This window comes from Homalodisca vitripennis, chromosome X (genome assembly GCF_021130785.1).
Source record: "Homalodisca vitripennis isolate AUS2020 chromosome X, UT_GWSS_2.1, whole genome shotgun sequence".
Lineage (NCBI taxonomy): Eukaryota > Metazoa > Arthropoda > Insecta > Hemiptera > Cicadellidae > Homalodisca > Homalodisca vitripennis.
The window spans coordinates 117,621,243-117,638,593 of record NC_060215.1 but is presented as its reverse complement, the minus strand read 5'-3'; the positions used below and the strand labels follow the sequence as shown (position 1 = coordinate 117,638,593).

The 17,351-nt window shown below is 32.8% G+C and overlaps 1 protein-coding gene across 2 annotated transcripts; it reads left to right on the top strand.

Moving 5' to 3' along the window:
* The first annotated feature begins 2,239 nt into the window (after positions 1 to 2,239).
* LOC124369828 (myosin light chain alkali-like) lies at positions 2,240 to 16,084 on the top strand. Of its 2 annotated transcripts, none has more exons than XM_046827954.1 (6): positions 2,240 to 2,378; positions 2,995 to 3,016; positions 4,150 to 4,287; positions 5,707 to 5,874; positions 14,270 to 14,359; positions 15,900 to 16,084. In XM_046827954.1, the coding sequence occupies exons 1-6, from the start codon at positions 2,376 to 2,378 to the stop codon at positions 15,950 to 15,952; spliced, it is 474 nt and encodes a 157-aa protein (XP_046683910.1). In that variant the 5' UTR covers positions 2,240 to 2,375; the 3' UTR covers positions 15,953 to 16,084. The 2 variants fall into 2 exon arrangements, with proteins under 2 accessions (XP_046683910.1, XP_046683911.1); XM_046827955.1 differs by lacking the exon at positions 2,995 to 3,016 and adding an exon at positions 3,569 to 3,590 and having other exon boundaries at positions 2,329 to 2,378.
* The last annotated feature ends 1,267 nt before the right edge of the window (positions 16,085 to 17,351 follow it).

Genomic DNA, 17,351 nt, shown 5'->3' with positions numbered 1-17,351 from the left:
GTGTCAATGAATGATTGTATTTGAAGAGTGTACAAATAAATAGCAAGTAACGGTAAAAAAATTTTAAGACCTTGAAATAAATACTCTGAAATTGTTTACAGTTTAAAAATATGCTTTAAGAAAAGCAGCTTGAAATGCTTGAGAACGACAAGGTCAAGTACGATATGCTTCTTCGGATCTTATCTTCATCCTGAAAAATAGTTAGTTTCACATTTAAGAAATAACCACTGATGCACTAAAGGCTTTTATGGGTCCCTAGTTGCTGTTTGCTCTATGGTCATCATACGCCAAAGTGCCTGCGGTAAGTTATATCGTACACAATGCCTAAACTACCGGAATAATCAATTAATTAAGTATGGGATCCTTACCTTCCATTACCCTTAGATCTTGATTTCATAGGAAAACACTGGATCAATGACAAACTAACTTATATAGTAAAGAGAAAAGTCGTTACGATAGGGAGAAACACAGTAGCAAAATTATATGATCGAGGTCAGAACTCTTGGGCGAGCGTCCAAGACATGTCATATGGCAAAGATACAGTGAAACACCTTAAAATCCTGTCATTCACTCAGTACCAAGAACGGTGCTTTGTAGTATGGATATGTTATAGTATGTATTATATCAATGACGCCCTCCAATCAAGTACGATTTACATGTGATCATTTTACAAGTGAATCCGCTTTCCGATGATTTTAACAGCCAACGTATCAAATAACAGATAACAGCCAACGTATCAAATAACAGTAGCTGTGTCAGATTTTGTCCAATTATAGGCATATTTCCACGATTCATCCAAGTTGTAGGTGTAAAGTACATATTTATTTTTCATTTAGAGTAACATTGTTATTTGTACGGGAATCATGCTATCCACTGATATGTATAAAGAAGAGTTGATAGCTAAGACGTTATAGTAATAACTGACCCATTAAGCCGTAGTAGATAATAAAGTATAATAAATCTGTTTCTAACAGAGACTGAATTTCATTTCTAGACTTTTACCTTAGTTAACTTTAAACAATTAGGCAATACAGCATGTAGTATTTATTGAATATTATGTTAGAATTATGTTTGTGGATTTGAATATATTGTTTACGTGTTAAATGATTTATTTGATACTAATATGTATTATTATTGTCAATATTATCAATTTTAAGTAGCAAACTTGTAATATTATAGGCTTTGACTATACCCATTACAATCGTGCGGTTGTTTAGCAGCGAAAGTTCTTGATTCTAGCACGGCCACACACCCATGTTTTAGTACATAACACTTACTCCAGTGTAGCTAATACCATGTACGCCAAAAAGTTAAAGGTGGTTTGAAAAGGAGGACAGATTAGAGAAGCGTCGCTTGATCTCCGGTAAAAACGGTGACCTGTATACCTTAGATTCACGTGGAAACTCAGGTCAACGAGGTCTGAAGGTAAGCGGGGGACAGATTAGAGAAGCGTCGCTTGCTCTCCGGTAAAACGGTGTATGTATACCTTAGATACACGTGGAAACTCAGGTCAACGAGGTTTGAAGGTAAGCGGGGGACAGATTAGAGAAGCGTCGCTTGATCTTCGGTAAAAACGGTGTATGTGTACCTTAGATTCACGTGGAAACTCAGGTCAACGAGGTTTGAAGTAAAGCGGGGTACAGATTAGAGAAGCATCGCTTGATCTTCGGTAAAAACGGTGTATGTATACCTTAGATTCACTGGAAACTCAGGTCAACGAGGTTTTAAGGTAAGCGGGGGACAGATTAGAGAAGCGTCGCTTGATCTTCGGTAAAAACGGTGTATGTATACCTTAGATTCACTGGAAACTCAGGTCAACGAGGTTTTAAGGTAAGCGGGGGACAGATTAGAGAAGCGTCGCTTGCTCTCCGGTAAAACGGTGACTTAAACAGAGGTTCACGTGGAGACTCAAGATAACTATGTTTGAAGTTATGCAGAGGACAGATTTTGGAGCAACGTCGCTTGATCTTCGGTAAAACAGTGACTTATCAGGATGACACGCCGTAGCGTGTCATCCTGATAAGTCACTGACTATTAAGACGTGACGGTACCTTAATACAGGAAGGTTTAAGTTGTACAAAGGATGTTTTTGGAACAACACCGCTTGATCTCCGGTAACAATGTAAATTTAGTAAGATGAAAGTAAATGTCAGATTAGGGTTGAATAAATCACTCCTGAAGTTGGCACCCGAATACGACAAAAATGCGATCGTTTCTGGTCGAACCAATCAGAGCCTAGATCAGACCGGGCCAAGCAATTAGCTAAGTTTACTGAAGCGCTTAAGCTCGATAAAACCAACGGCCGGCCGAGTTGGTTTTTCGACAGAATCGCCTTGCTTTTGCTAGAGTAACCAGCCTCACCCCCATCAAGCGAAATGGTAAGGTGCTATCGTTATATTCCATCCTATTTTCTTATGTCGGATTTGTATTGTGCTGGATTTTTGTGGTATTTCATCGTATGTTCATTTTTATTTGAGCAAATTGTGATTTCTTACGATAATTTAAAGAACCGCCACAAAATGGCCAAATTTGGTGTAAACCAGATTATAACTTCAGATTAAAACATACTTTAAGTGTTTATATTCAGTCAGTTTTACGATTATTTTGTTAATCTTAATCTGTAAGATAAATAATTAACAAGAAATTATTATGATTATTCTATAAGTGTAAGGGTAATAAGTGTTTCTCAAAAGGTTACAAAAATGTTAAATTTAAAGATTTAATGACAAATTCCCAGGATAAGAAAGCTATGAGTCCTCGAATACGTTATTTTTAAAATTACATAATATAATTTTGTATTCTCATAATGTAATGTGTATTTACGGGTCTATATCAAGTAGTATAAACAAATATCTATATTATTTTCCCAACTACTTTAATAATTGCAAATTTAGATGTCAATTTTATAATTCTACGTACAACAAAAAATTTACATTATTTAACAACTACGTATTCGTAATGATACTCCTTCTAAACAAGTTATTTTGTTTTCAGGCCCAAGAGGACGAGCGTAAACGTAAGTTATATTATGAAAGTATAGAATGCAATTTGTTTAAACAAGTTAATTTGTTTTCAGGCCCAAGAGGACGAGCGTAAACGTAAGTTATATTATGAAAGTATAGAATGCAATTTGTTTAAACAAGTTAATTTGTTTTCAGGCCCAAGAGGACGAGCGTAAACGTAAGTTATATTATGAAAGTATAGAATGCAATTTGTTTAAACAAGTTAATTTGTTTTCAGGCCCAAGAGGACGAGCGTAAACGTAAGTTATATTATGAAAGTATAGAATGCAATTTGTTTAAACAAGTTAATTTGTTTTCAGGCCCAAGAGGACGAGCGTAAACGTAAGTTATATTATGAAAGTATAGAATGCAATTTGTTTAAACAAGTTAATTTGTTTTCAGGCCCAAGAGGACGAGCGTAAACGTAAGTTATATTATGAAAGTATAGAATGCAATTTGTTTAAACAAGTTAATTTGTTTTCAGGCCCAAGAGGACGAGCGTAAACGTAAGTTATATTATGAAAGTATAGAATGCAATTTGTTTAAACAAGTTAATTTGTTTTCAGGCCCAAGAGGACGAGCGTAAACGTAAGTTATATTATGAAAGTATAGAATGCTTTAAACAATTTGTTTAAACAGTTTGTTTACTGGTGAAATAAAGAGCTCCATGATTTGGTAGTAATTTTAATAACTTAAAATTGTTCTTCTGAGTTGTTGTGACGATAAAACACATGGTGTGATATAAGAAGCAAGATCATAAAACCATTATACCTATATTCCAGGTAATATAAAAACTTACATGTGATTTGAAAGGTAGAACATTAACAAGTGTGAAAATTGTTGATACCCTCTTGTACATTTTTATTCCTAAACTAGAGTTTGAACGTAACGTGTTGTGCTGTTTGTAAAAACTTCTTGAATTTTAGACAGTCCATTAAATGATAATTTTGTGTTCAGCTGATAAAAATTTATTTGTAATTATTGGTGTTCTAGTATATACAGCGGTTCACCTTTTTTAACTGACCATTTTGTTTTTCATCATCTTGTACTGACTCTTTTGTAACCTTAGAATGGATTTGTGGTAATGTTGAAATGACACGTAAATTAGGAAATATACTGATTACGGACGTTATAACCCCCTGTTCAGGGCTGCTGTTCGTGTTCGATGTCTACAGCGATGATGGCAGTACCATAGATGGGGCAGATGTCATTAATGCCCTCAGGGCTTTCAATCTCAACCCTACCATGCAGCTGGTGAACAGCTTAGGCGGCAGCGACAACAGAGGTACGTTATATACACTGTAAGCCATATTGCGTTTAAAAGAATACAATTTTTATCTTTTAATAAACGTGGCGTTTTAAAAGAAAAAAACTCAAAAGGGTTTTGCTCATAGCATTTCTATACGGCCAGAGCTTAAAAACAACTTAATGATTTAATTAAACATCTATTCTGATCCACTTGTACGTGGATCATAGTAAAACATATTAATACACTATCTAACACAGTAAGTAAAGGAGATTGTACTGTTTTTCATGCAAAAACGTTATTGCAAAAGTTGGGTTCTCTAACACACACACAATTATTTTATTGGTTGTGTGCAAGTTATAAATGACAGGGCAGTATGTAAGTAAACACAAAGGGTAAAACGATATCGCTAATTATGGCGTGTATGTGTTATCCGCTAGTGTTTTCAGATATTTTTTAATTAAAACTATCCATAAACGGTTCAATATATAGCCCAAAAGTTTTACATAATTGAAAAATATATGTTATTAAATTATTGTAACGATATTTCCTAAAAAACGATCATAGTAAAACGAAAAATGTGATAAATTTTTTATATTTTTGTAAATATTCATATTAAAAAAAGGTTCTAGCGATTTAGTTAAATGTTATTTTTTTAGTTATTAAATTATTTTAGGTCCTTAAAAAGATAGTCGCTTTTACGAAAAATAAAAGGTTCTAAAAAATTCTCTTCAAAAATGTAATTTTATATAAAATAAAAGAAATCATTTGAAACCAAAAGTAGTCCTATTTAATCCGAGAGAAGAGGGACAATTCTTTGCGAGAGCCGATTTGCAATTACTCGAGTAAATATTCTTTGCTTTTCGAGAAATCGAATTTCCTCTAAAATGAAATCGTTTTGTAGCACTAGTATAGGTAGGTATTAAATTAGGAGAATCGCTAATGGACTAAAAATAAAAATTGTAATATTTCAAAAGCAATATTATTATTTTAGCTTGACCCACTTAAAACAAATTTTAAGTTAAACAGTAACAGTAATAACAGTAAGACAGTGATTTTTAGGTAATTTTCGGCGAATTTATCTCGTTTACTCACTAGGGTATAGACGTCAACTATACAGTGTTAAATAAATTTAAGAACGTTTACATTTTAAATGTTCAACATTTGAACGAATGTAATATCATAGGTTAATAGAAGTCAGTGGTAAAGTGTCGAAATACAAATTTAATATTTCTTCTGGGCATAATAATAATTGACATGAAATAATCTAAGAGAGCAGCAGTAGTCAGCATACATTTGAAATTACTCATAACAATGAAACACAATGATGTATTTTGATAAATAACTTTTTAGTTCAAAATATTACAAATGGATTTGCCAAATTAAAATTTTGCATGCATCATTAACATGGTACATTTAGTTCTTGTTGGCCTGTTCTAAATTCGCTTCTTTTTTAAGGAGAGGTGAAGTACTCGTTCGACGATTTCTGGAAGATCTACTTGGGTGTGCGAGACGACAAGAACTCAGGAGGTTTCTCTGATTTCGTGGAATGTCTGAAGATATACGATATTGCTGAGAACGGGACTATGAAACTCGTAGACCTTACTTCCATGCTGGTGACACTCGGTAAGGTTTTACAGCTAGGGGAAACTAAAAATATTTACTATACGACCACAGTTACTAAGGGTTTCTAAATAAGTAGGGTTTGGAGTTCAGTATTTTACATTCATAAACGTGTAAGATAGGAACCCCATCACAGCCTGCAACGAAAAAAAATTAAGGATCTTATAAGAAAAGAAGCAATGGTTTTTGAAAACTGATACCACTGTTAGAAAAAATATTAGCTCCAATGTATATCTGGAATTTTATATACATTATGTGTATCTGTTTTAAATTTGTAAAGGAATTATACAAAAACCATAAATAACAAGGTTGTTTTACAAACTGTTTTTAAATTTTGAACACCCAATTTTTATAATGTTAACGTTTAAAAAATGATAAGAAGTTTTAGACAAATTGAGTTAAAACTGCAGTTAAAAAGTTAAGTTTGAATGAGTTCAAATGTTAATGCATTTTTAAAATCTTTTTTTACTACACATCATTTAGCATGAGTTTGCTTCATACTCTGAATCAGTACGAATATGTCAATACTAATTGTACGTTTTTGGAACTCAGGGAATTTCTTTCCCTTAGAGAAAATTCCAGTATCAAAGAGAAGTATTATTCATAATAACAATAATGACACTAGTGTGCATGATTAAACTCTTACTAATTCATGAATTCTATACAAGCCAAGATTGTACCCTTCTACTACTTTTTCGCTACTCTGTTACCTTACTAAAGAATGGATATTATAGATGTTAGATACAAAATTGCATTATAAATTGTATAAAATTGTGTATATGGTTTGGTCAAATATGGCGTTATACAAAGTGTGGGCGATTTTCTTTTATAGATAGTCCAATGTACAAATAATTCAAAAAACAACAAATATAAAGTATTATTTTATTATATATTTTTAATTTTTTCTTGTTTAATGCGTACCAAAAAAAGTAATTAGAGAATAATCTGATTGAGTTTTATGGCATAATCTTCAGTTTCAATTTTAAATCAAAGGGTTTACGTATCATAGCGATTTGCAATTACGATAAAAGTAGTGTAAACCAGAAACCCAGAATGTTGAATATCTTCAAACTTTACACTAACTATGGATTATATAGTATATCTAAAGTTTTATTTATTCAAAACACTAGAGATTATATATGCTGGAAGTTAACTTGGATGTATTCGTAAATTCACCATTCATCAATTAAGATCTAAATTTATATATTTAATACAGAAGATTTAATTACGCAATAATATTTTGTATGCTATAATCTAGAATACCATGAGGAAGTATTATTTTCCAATTACACTTGAATACACGAGCTCTTGAATCAGCTTGAGTATCAAGCAAGACAGCATCTTAGTAGATTTTCCTAAACTTAAAAAAAATTGATCAGACTGACATTACTGAATTTAATCTTACACTCAAATAATATTACTACCGACTACGAATAGGATCGTCTATTAATATTTATTTTATTGAGCTGAATGATAATATTTTTAATTTACGTAGCATATGATGTTTTATACCGCAATTATTTTAAAAGTTTAGAGAAGAAATTTCTTTTCACAATGATGTTTTTCTGTATGAATAGTTAATTAACTAATTTAATGACAAGTGCACAAACTAAGAGTTTAAACCGTTGACGAATAAAAATATATTTTATACCATTGTTTATATATTATAACCTCAAAAACATGGCTGACTGACTACAGTCAAGTGAAATGAGCTCCAAGATAGATGTGTATTTAAGTGGTAATAATCCAACAAAATTTTATTTACTTGTGTAATGTAAGTCAACAAACCAATAATCCTTCACAAAACATAAAAACTTTGAATAAGAGATGAAAACTTAATAATACTGCAACACTGACAAGCAACTAAACTCTCAAGATTAAGACAAACCAAGAAGATTATGCAAATGTTTTACACAAGATTCAATAAATTTATAAAATTTTGAGCTTTCAAGATTAAGATATAAAAACACTTGATGGATTAATATCCTTAAAATTAATTAATTAATTATTAACAGTGACGTCACAGTGTTGTTACATTCCACATCATACAGCGTTGGCAGACAGCTGCTTTGCCACATGTAACTGGAACACCCGACCACTGTCCCCAGACACTGTGTCAGCATTGGCAGCGCTGACCTACAGCACAGCTGCTGTACTTCTACTACCTTGGATATTGTCATCATAATATAGTATCCAACTCTACTTTTAACTAATTGACACTAAAATCTCACTTTCATCCAGTTGACAATAGGAATCAGTCAAACCAAGCTTAAAAAACTATACACATCAATTCAATATACACATCAACCTCAATTTTATTTTATTGACAATAGGAATCAGTCAAACCCGGCTTAAAAAAACTGTCCAACTCAACCTCATTTTTATTTTATCGACAATAGGAATCAGTCAAACCCAGCTTAAAAAACTGTCCACCTCAACCTCATTTTTACTTTATTGACAATAGGAATCAGTCAAACCAAGCTTAAAAAACTGTCCACCTCAACCTCATTTTTATTTTATTGACAATAGGAACAGCAGACCTTTTTACTTAGGTTTTAATATGGCAGCCAAGTTCAATAAAGGAGACAAGGTATTTGCCTAAGATAAAAGGTTATCCTTACTGGCCTGCCCGAGTTGTAAATGTATTTTGGACAGAAAAAACAGCAAGCAAAATACGATGTAAAAAATTCTTTGGAACCCAGGAGACGACTACTATAAAGGATAATGATGCTTGTCTGTACTTGGAATACAAACACATACACGGAAGACTAAGGACTGACAATTTCAGAAATAGCAAATTCAATAAAGCCTTGAAGGAAGCAGAGGAAAGTGTAGCAGCTGAAGCAAGTGACATAAGTACACAAAATGAAGATTGCAACTACAAAAAAAAGATGCTCTAAGCATGTCTGTAAAACATCTTGAAGAGAGCTTAACAGAAGAAAACCTGTTAGAGAACTCAGAAAACGAAGAAGAAAAACTTACATTGGCAGCTAAAATTGGAACAGCACTGCTAGAGGAAAATGATTCACTGAAGAGACAAAATTTTGAACTGGAATCAAAGCTAACGATTGCTGAGGAAAAAGCTGAAAACCTAGAAAGAGAACAAGAAATATCTGCCTCAAAAATTGAAGAACTTCTATGCCAAATAGAAGAATTACATAATAATTCAAAGAAAGAAAAACAAATACACTCAGACATGCAGCGTATGTTTGAAGAAAATGACAGAAAGCAAAATCAAATAATAAACGAATATCTACTTAAAATTGACAACTTAGAGAAAAACATCTTTGCTTTACAAAGAAACCTAAAAAAAACATATGACATCAGAATCAGATAAAGAATCTCCAAGCTACACCAACTCTGAAACTCAAACTGTCCAAAAGGGAAATGAACAAAACATCAATACTCTTACTCCTATGCCTGACAACACAACCGTTTTTATTGAGCTAGCTGAAGTAAAATCGAAACAACATCTTCTGGAGGAAGAAATTAAAACCTTAAAAATCGAAATAGCTGAAAGTAAATCACATTTAGTAGCAAAATCAAATAGCAATACAACACCCAGCACACTTTCAAAAAGCTACACAAATACTGATAATAAAACATGTAAACGGCCCCAACCTCTGAATAAGAGCCAGCCCTCTATCAAAAATAGGAGAAATCACTTCAGCATCTCACTACAAGTGGTCAAGAGTAAGTCAGAACAAAACCCCCCAAACCAGCCAGAAAACACAAATAAAATAACTCCCATTCCCAATATAGGAAAAATATCAGGATACAAAACTTTAACAGAAAAGCTTATTCCCAAAGAGAGAATTCCGCCAATGACAGCTAAGTTACGCGCTGACAATGAGAGTGTGGAAGACTTTTATGTGAAAAACATAGACTATTACAAAGAGGTAATCCACAAACAAAGCTCTTCAGTCTTGCCTTATCAGACTGTTCATCAAGACCCTGGATGTACTTCCCTACCAGCACAAGACAACGACAGCTCAAACCCACAAGCGCGGGAAGGAAGAGACAAGGATATGCAGCAAGCGGCAACCTCATCAGATGAAATTTCTACTGGAATCGATCATTTTTTAGGAGCACCTCCAAAATACAAAGAAAAACAAGAAGAACAATAACAATCTGTCACCAAAATGTACGAGGGCTAAAAAAAGGTGGAACGACTGAATCACTTCTTAAGCTCCGCTGAACCTACAATACTAATTTTAACGGAACATGGTCTCAACTCTAACAACCTTAAACTTACAAACATTGCAGGTTACTCACTGTTAGCACACTTCAGTAGAGGCAATCATAAGCTAGGGGGGGTAGCTATATACTTGGCAGACACTTCAAATATCAATGCAGAAGAGATTGATATATCTGACCATTGCTTGGAAGGCGAATGCGAATCTGCATTGGTCAAACTAAATGTAGTAAACCAATCAATCTACATAATAGGAATCTATCGACCACCAAGCGGATCAGTTAATCAAGCCATGGATATTCTATCAGAAATTCTCACTACAACGCATGCAGAAAACAAATCATTGGTAATAATGGGAGATGTCAATATCGACAGATTAAAATTAAACTCCGACAACAAGATCTTTGAAGAAGAATTACTTTCTTATGGAATAACAAGACTTCCCCTCCCAGCTACTCGAATAACGGCAACATCAAAGACCTCTATTGACTGCATTTGTACAGACATTCAACACGGCAATATGGACTATACAATAGTTGAAGCCGGAATATCGGACCACACAGGTCAAATATGCAGCCTTCCAACTACACTAGAAAATACCAGAAGAAACCCTAGTTCTTTTAACAGAAAATTTAATACAGAAAACCTTGACTGCTTCAAAAGTGAGCTTGTAAATGAGGACTGGAGTTGTGTACTCAAGGCTAACGATGCTGAAGAAGCTTACAACGAATTTTTAAAGGCTGTGACAAGAACTTTAGATTATGCATGCCCAAAGAAAAGAATCAGATTTAAACACAGTTCTAAGCCAAAATTAGTTTATGATGATGAGGCTAATCAGCTGAAAGGTGAATATCTTAAAGCTTTTTACAAGTATGAGATGACAAGAAACCCAAGTGACAAGGATACAATGGTATCTGCTAAAAGAAAATATGACAACAAACTCAGACATCTCAAACTAAACAGCACAGAAGAACTCATAAATAAATCAAGTAACAAATCAAAGGCTCTTTGGAATGTCATCAATGCAGAAAAGCAATGTAAGAAAAAGCAGGACCACCTTACTCGATTAGAAAGTGAATGGGAATATAGAAGAGGATCCGACCCGCATTGCTAATCACCTTAACAAATATTTTGTGGAAATTGCTGACTCCACACTGAAAGAAAGCCGAAATCAGCTACACAACCCAGTTATTGTAACTCCTCTGAACAGTAACCAGAACTCAATTATCACCCCCCTTACTTTAACTCCAACTGATGAAAATGAAGTACTGAAGACAATAGCTACCCTTAAACCTACACTATCTTCTGGCATAGATGAAGTTCCAGCTAAAGCTATAAAACTCTGTGCGAATCAATTAGTAACACTACTGGTCTATATTATTAACAAATCATTCAGTTTAGGCCAATTTCCTTCTGCTCTCAAAATTTCAAAAATTTATCCGAAATTCAAACAAGGATCTACTACAGACCCAAAAAATTACAGACCTATTTCACGGGCTTCAACTTTCTCTAAAATAATAGAAAAAATTGCTCTAACAAGAATGTTGAATCACCTTGAAATGCATGATCTATTCACCAAAAACCAACATGGTTTCCTTAAAGGAAGATCAACCATAAGTGCAATAACAGACATAGTTGAATCTATTACAGATCAACAACTGGAAGTAAGCAACCTTGTTTCAACAGTGTTATTGGACTATAGCAAGGCATTCGACTGTTTGGGCCACGATATAACTGCAAAAACTGACTGGCTTGGGATTTCGAGGGAAGGCAAGAGACTGGGTAGCTAGCTATCTGAATGACCGTAGACAGTCTGTGGAGGTCCAAAAAACATTTATTGGCAGAAAATCTACATTCAGATCAAATGCACTACCAGTAAAAAGAGGAGTGCCCCAGGGCTCTGTTCTTGGTCCTTTCTTGTTTGTGCTTTTTACAAATGACTTTCCCAGTTTTATTAAAAATGACAACATAGAGGCAACAATGTATGCAGATGACACTACATTAATTATCAAAAGTAACAATTCACAAGACCTGGTCACAAACATTACCTCAACTACTGACAAAGCACTTCAATATTGCCTCCAGAACGATTTAGCTATCAACCCTAAAAAGACGATACATATAAATTTTAGTCGCAGACAAGATGACATACCCGACATTCCTAACATCTCTACTGACCAACAAGCAACACTGCTAGGATTAACAATAGATGCAGATCTCTCATGGACTAGTCATGTGGATTTACTGAGTAAAAAGCTAAGCTCAGGAATCTATGTTATTAGAAGAGTGAAGTGGATAGGAGGTTTTGCTGCAGCTAAAGCAGCATACCACGCTCTAGTAGAATCCCACATCCGCTATGGGATAACTCTGTGGGGAGGGACATCTGAACAGAATCTAAACAGATTTCTTGTCCTCCAGAAAAAAGCAGTAAGGGCACTAACTGACTTAAGCCCAACAGAGAGCTGCAGAGAAGCCTATAAATCGTTGAAGATCCTAACGGTCACAGCCATGTACATACATGCAGTGGTTGTGCATGGGGACCAACTGGGACTCCCTAGGGGTAAGGATATACACTCCTACAACACAAGAAGAGCTTTGGAGTACCACCTTCCCTTGCACCATACCACCAAGTACACAAAAAAGCCATCTTATGCGGGGCAGAGATTCTACAACTCGCTGCCAGATTTCTTGAAACGCCTAAGAGGGAATCTAAGATCTTCACAGACAACTACAAAGCTGGCTGATAGAGCAACCAATATATACAACTCAAGAATTTTTTGATTTAATTTGATCTGTAAAGCAAGAAACCTCAAGATCATAAACTTTGTAAAATTGATGCCATTACATTTCCTTGTGATTTTGTAAATAAAGAGATTCTGATTTCTGATATATATGGACAGGCAGACTTACAAAAATACATCAATCCAGTGACGTATTTTCTTGTTTAAATGGTCTTGAACCAATTCCTAAAATATTTATCACCCATTATAAAAACCCAAAATTCAAGGTTGCCTTTGGAAACATTAAAAGTGAAATTGTTTGATATTTGTCTATGGATAGACACGTTACTTATCTTGAAGTCTGAATATATTAGGTTTCAAGATATTTATGAAAATAATGTATGATCTATAATTTTAACTATGATACTGTAAACTTTAAACTTTTCACATGTTTAATGAGGACTTCATACTGTTAAATCTATTACTTCATACCTTCAAGGTTTTTTTTCATATTCTAAAAACGAAATTCCTCTATTTATTTGAATCAGTTTTGTCCAATGAACATATGACTTGATACAGGAACACCCAAACAATAGCTTCAATATAGTTAACAATGATAATAAAAATAAATTTTTCTATATTTTCAACCAGTAAAAAATAAATATAAGTTGTATAATTATTTATTTAAGATATTTTACTGTAAAATATACATTAATTTACTATACTCCGCACTTTGATATTGGCATTAAATGAAATATGACATGAAAATTTAATTAAACTCTCGATTTTTAGTTGTTATAGTTTGAACATTTTGTATTGCCGCCATTTTGAAAACTAAAATACTATTTTATGGAAATTTAGCAAAGTTTTAACTTTAAACGTCAATTAAATTTAAAAATATATTTATGTATATAATATATTTCTCTAAAACTACAAATATACGTACAGACGGTAAACTAAGCAAGGTAAGAACTAATATTACAATACATTACAGTAGTAATACTATACCTTATATGATATTTCTTGCTTTCTTGCTTATGTTGTTGACCTTAATAATTAAATTGTGAAGTTTGATAGAGTAATTTATGGACACTGTATAATTATTTGACACTGTATGGTTAATCATTATTTGTGTCTAAATTGTTATTTTTTGGGGACTTAACAATATTACTGAGATTAACATTATTATAGACACATTGAATATTAAAAACCTCTAACAAAACTCCACTTCGTTCAGTTTCAAATGTAATTGTGTATACAGTATTTGTCGATGTTCTGTGGTTTTTTAAATATCTACTTTTTCAAATAATTGTAACTCGTGCTGAAGATGTATCTAGTTAATATATTTTATCAGTGAATGAAATAATTATTTATATTGCTATGAATGTGATTGTGATGAAGTAGAATACACTAATAAAATATAATATAAAACATAATAATATCAATACAGTTAAAATATAAAACGTTATTATAACATTCTTAGGTGAAAAAATCACCGATGCACAGATGAACGAGGTGTTATCCGACTGCCAGCTGGAGGAAGAAGATGACGATGGTTGGTTTCCGTACCTACGTAAGTATATGTTGAAATATTACACGACTTTTCTTTGATTTACTTTCATTATTAACATAATCTATACTCCGTCATATATTCAGGAGTTAACTCATCTAAGAAATAAAACAGTATTTAGTCAAGACAAATTGCTACCTATGTCTAAATATTAGGTATATCTCTACAATGATGTTCTATTCAATGCAATTGCCGTTAAGAAAAACAAGTACCTCAAATAAGAAGTCAATCACAGCTATTATGGATGAATTAAAGTTATTTGGTCATATAATTTGATTGAATATTAAAAGACTTTCGTAAATAAAAAGGTTTTCTATTAATCCATTTCAAAGAGTTCGTTGATTATAAATTCATTAATATATATTATATGTATATATACATATACATAAATAAATATAAAATAAAATAAATATATTTATATATATTTATTTATCTATATATAGAGCCAAATCCTTATGTAGAAATATTTCAAATTTCAAAATTTAATATATAATTCAATATAAAACATTTACTATTTCTTATATAAGAGTTCCGTGAAATATTGGAAAATAAAATGAAATACTTCTTTATTTGAATTGAAATTGGGCTCTCAAAGCCCTTTCTTAAATTTAACCTCATTGGCATAACTTCATGAAATTATATTAGGCATTAAAAGAAACAAACAATCCATAAATAATCTGACAATAATATCACTTGGTGTAAATAGTATGGCGGCATTCAAAAGTTTTTCAAGCTAAATACCTTGAAAACTGTTATTTCTTAAAACATTTTGCCAAGATAATTTTCTACTGCTTATTGAAAAACAATTAAAACAGTGTTATATCGTTTAAATTGTTTGGCACAAAGAAGAGTTGCGGCTTATTAGTGGTTGGGGGCTTATTCTTTCATGCAAGAGGAAGTATACTACTGCATTAGTACTTAGATACTAGTGCTGATTTTTAATTAGTGGTTTTCACATCATTAACAGCTATATCTTTCATTGAAATAGAACATTTATATCGACAGAAAAATTTAGTTTAGATATTCCCAACAACTTAACATATTTGGCTTTAAAGCTATTGAAACAAATACCGTGGTATCACCGTATATTTGTCATAACATTTACTTTGTGAAATTGTTGTAGGAATAACAGTTTTTAGGTATTTAATTTTCAAAACTTTCAAATAAAGAATTTTTGAAATAGAAAATGATATTGTTTATTATGCAGTTTCTGTTAAGGTTCCTTTGATTATATATATATATATATATATATATATATATATATATATAAAAACATATGGAAAGATATATACCAAGCTATAGTCTAAGCGAAATAGGGAACAATTCCCCACCTGAACGTTTTCCTTGGTTTATTGTCTACTACAATTTCCGGAAGTTGTGCCCTCCTCTCACTAATAACTACATATCTGTAAGATCTTTTTTACACAGTAAGCTTCTTTTATATAGATTATATCGATTTAAAACTAATTGTTAGGACGTAGATTATATCGATTCAAAACTAATTGTCAGGACGATGTAACTAAAAACTGTAAAATTTTTGCAGCGTTTCTGTGCCGTCTCTGTGATAGACCTGTGCCAGCTTCCTGGAAACCCTAAATTGAAGCTGCCTGAAAGAACCACTGAAAAAACTAAATTGGTGTGAAAACAAAACATTTTCTTAAACTGGAATAGATCCGGTTCTTCAATTAATTAAATTGTGTTAATAAAAACTATTTCAATGTGCTTAAATAGCTGTATTATTTCTAAATCAACCATGATATTTCATTTTGTTAAATGAATTTAAAATAAACCAACTTCGACGCGCAGTTGTATCAGGCAATATATCAACTTAAGACAGATTACAAAGTTATTCATGGTCAGTATGAGGGATCGTATGGTAACCGCAGAATCTATTAATATGGTTACTGTTAATCATTATGAACAGTACCAACATTTGACACAAAATCCCTTACTTTACATGGATAATACCATTCATCCTGACCGATTCGTTCTATTTTATGAATGAACTTCGCTTTCAATTATATTACGTTTAACCGACCGATTAGTCTAATTTTTATCGCGTAACACATTAGCATTAACAATGTTGTATACAAATACAGCGTGTATCAAAATGAATGACCTGATTTTAAAACTCAATATCTATTGCTAAAAATGTACTACAAAAATAATATTTATTGCAAAATACTCACAAAATATTAAAGTTTTAGGTTCATTTTCCAACAGGATGGAGCTCTGCCTCACTGGCACAACAATGTTCGGCAGCTTCTCAACATCACTCTGCCCCACCGCTGGAAAGGGCGCACGGGACCTCGAGACAGTGCCCTTCATTCTTGGCCTCCAAGATCACCAGACTTGACCCCATGCGACTTTTTTCTTGTGGGGATATATGAAAGAAAAAGTGATTGTACCCCCTCTAACTCATGACATCGAAGAACTAAAGAACAAAATAACTGTCGCAATAAGGTCTGTGAACGCAGATACGTTGTGTAAGGCTTATGAGGAATTTAGCTATCGTCTGGATGTTGTTCGTGCTGCTGCTGGTGGACATAGAGAACATTTGTAATAACATACCTAAAACTTTAAGATTTTGTGAGTATTTTGCAATAAATATTATTGTTGTAGTACATTTTTAGCAATAGATATTGAGTTTTAAAATCAGGTCATTCATTTTGATACACGATGTACTTTATATTACTTCTATATGGTACTTAGTACTTAGTTTGATACTTTTATACATAGTACTCCTTAGGAAAGGATTCATGCCTATCATATTCGTGGCATATATCTCGTTATTTTTATTTTGTATTGTTCATCTTCTTCTGCGTTTCTCTGCATATGGTTTCAGTTTTAGAGATGTTAAGTGTTCCGGAGCTGTGACGATTTAAACCGGGTGTCCCAAAAGACCCCTCGACCGTTTCATATATTGAACGATTGAGAATTTTCAAATCTCTTTTTTGGATGTGTAAAACATCACCTGAAAACGTTTTTTATGGTT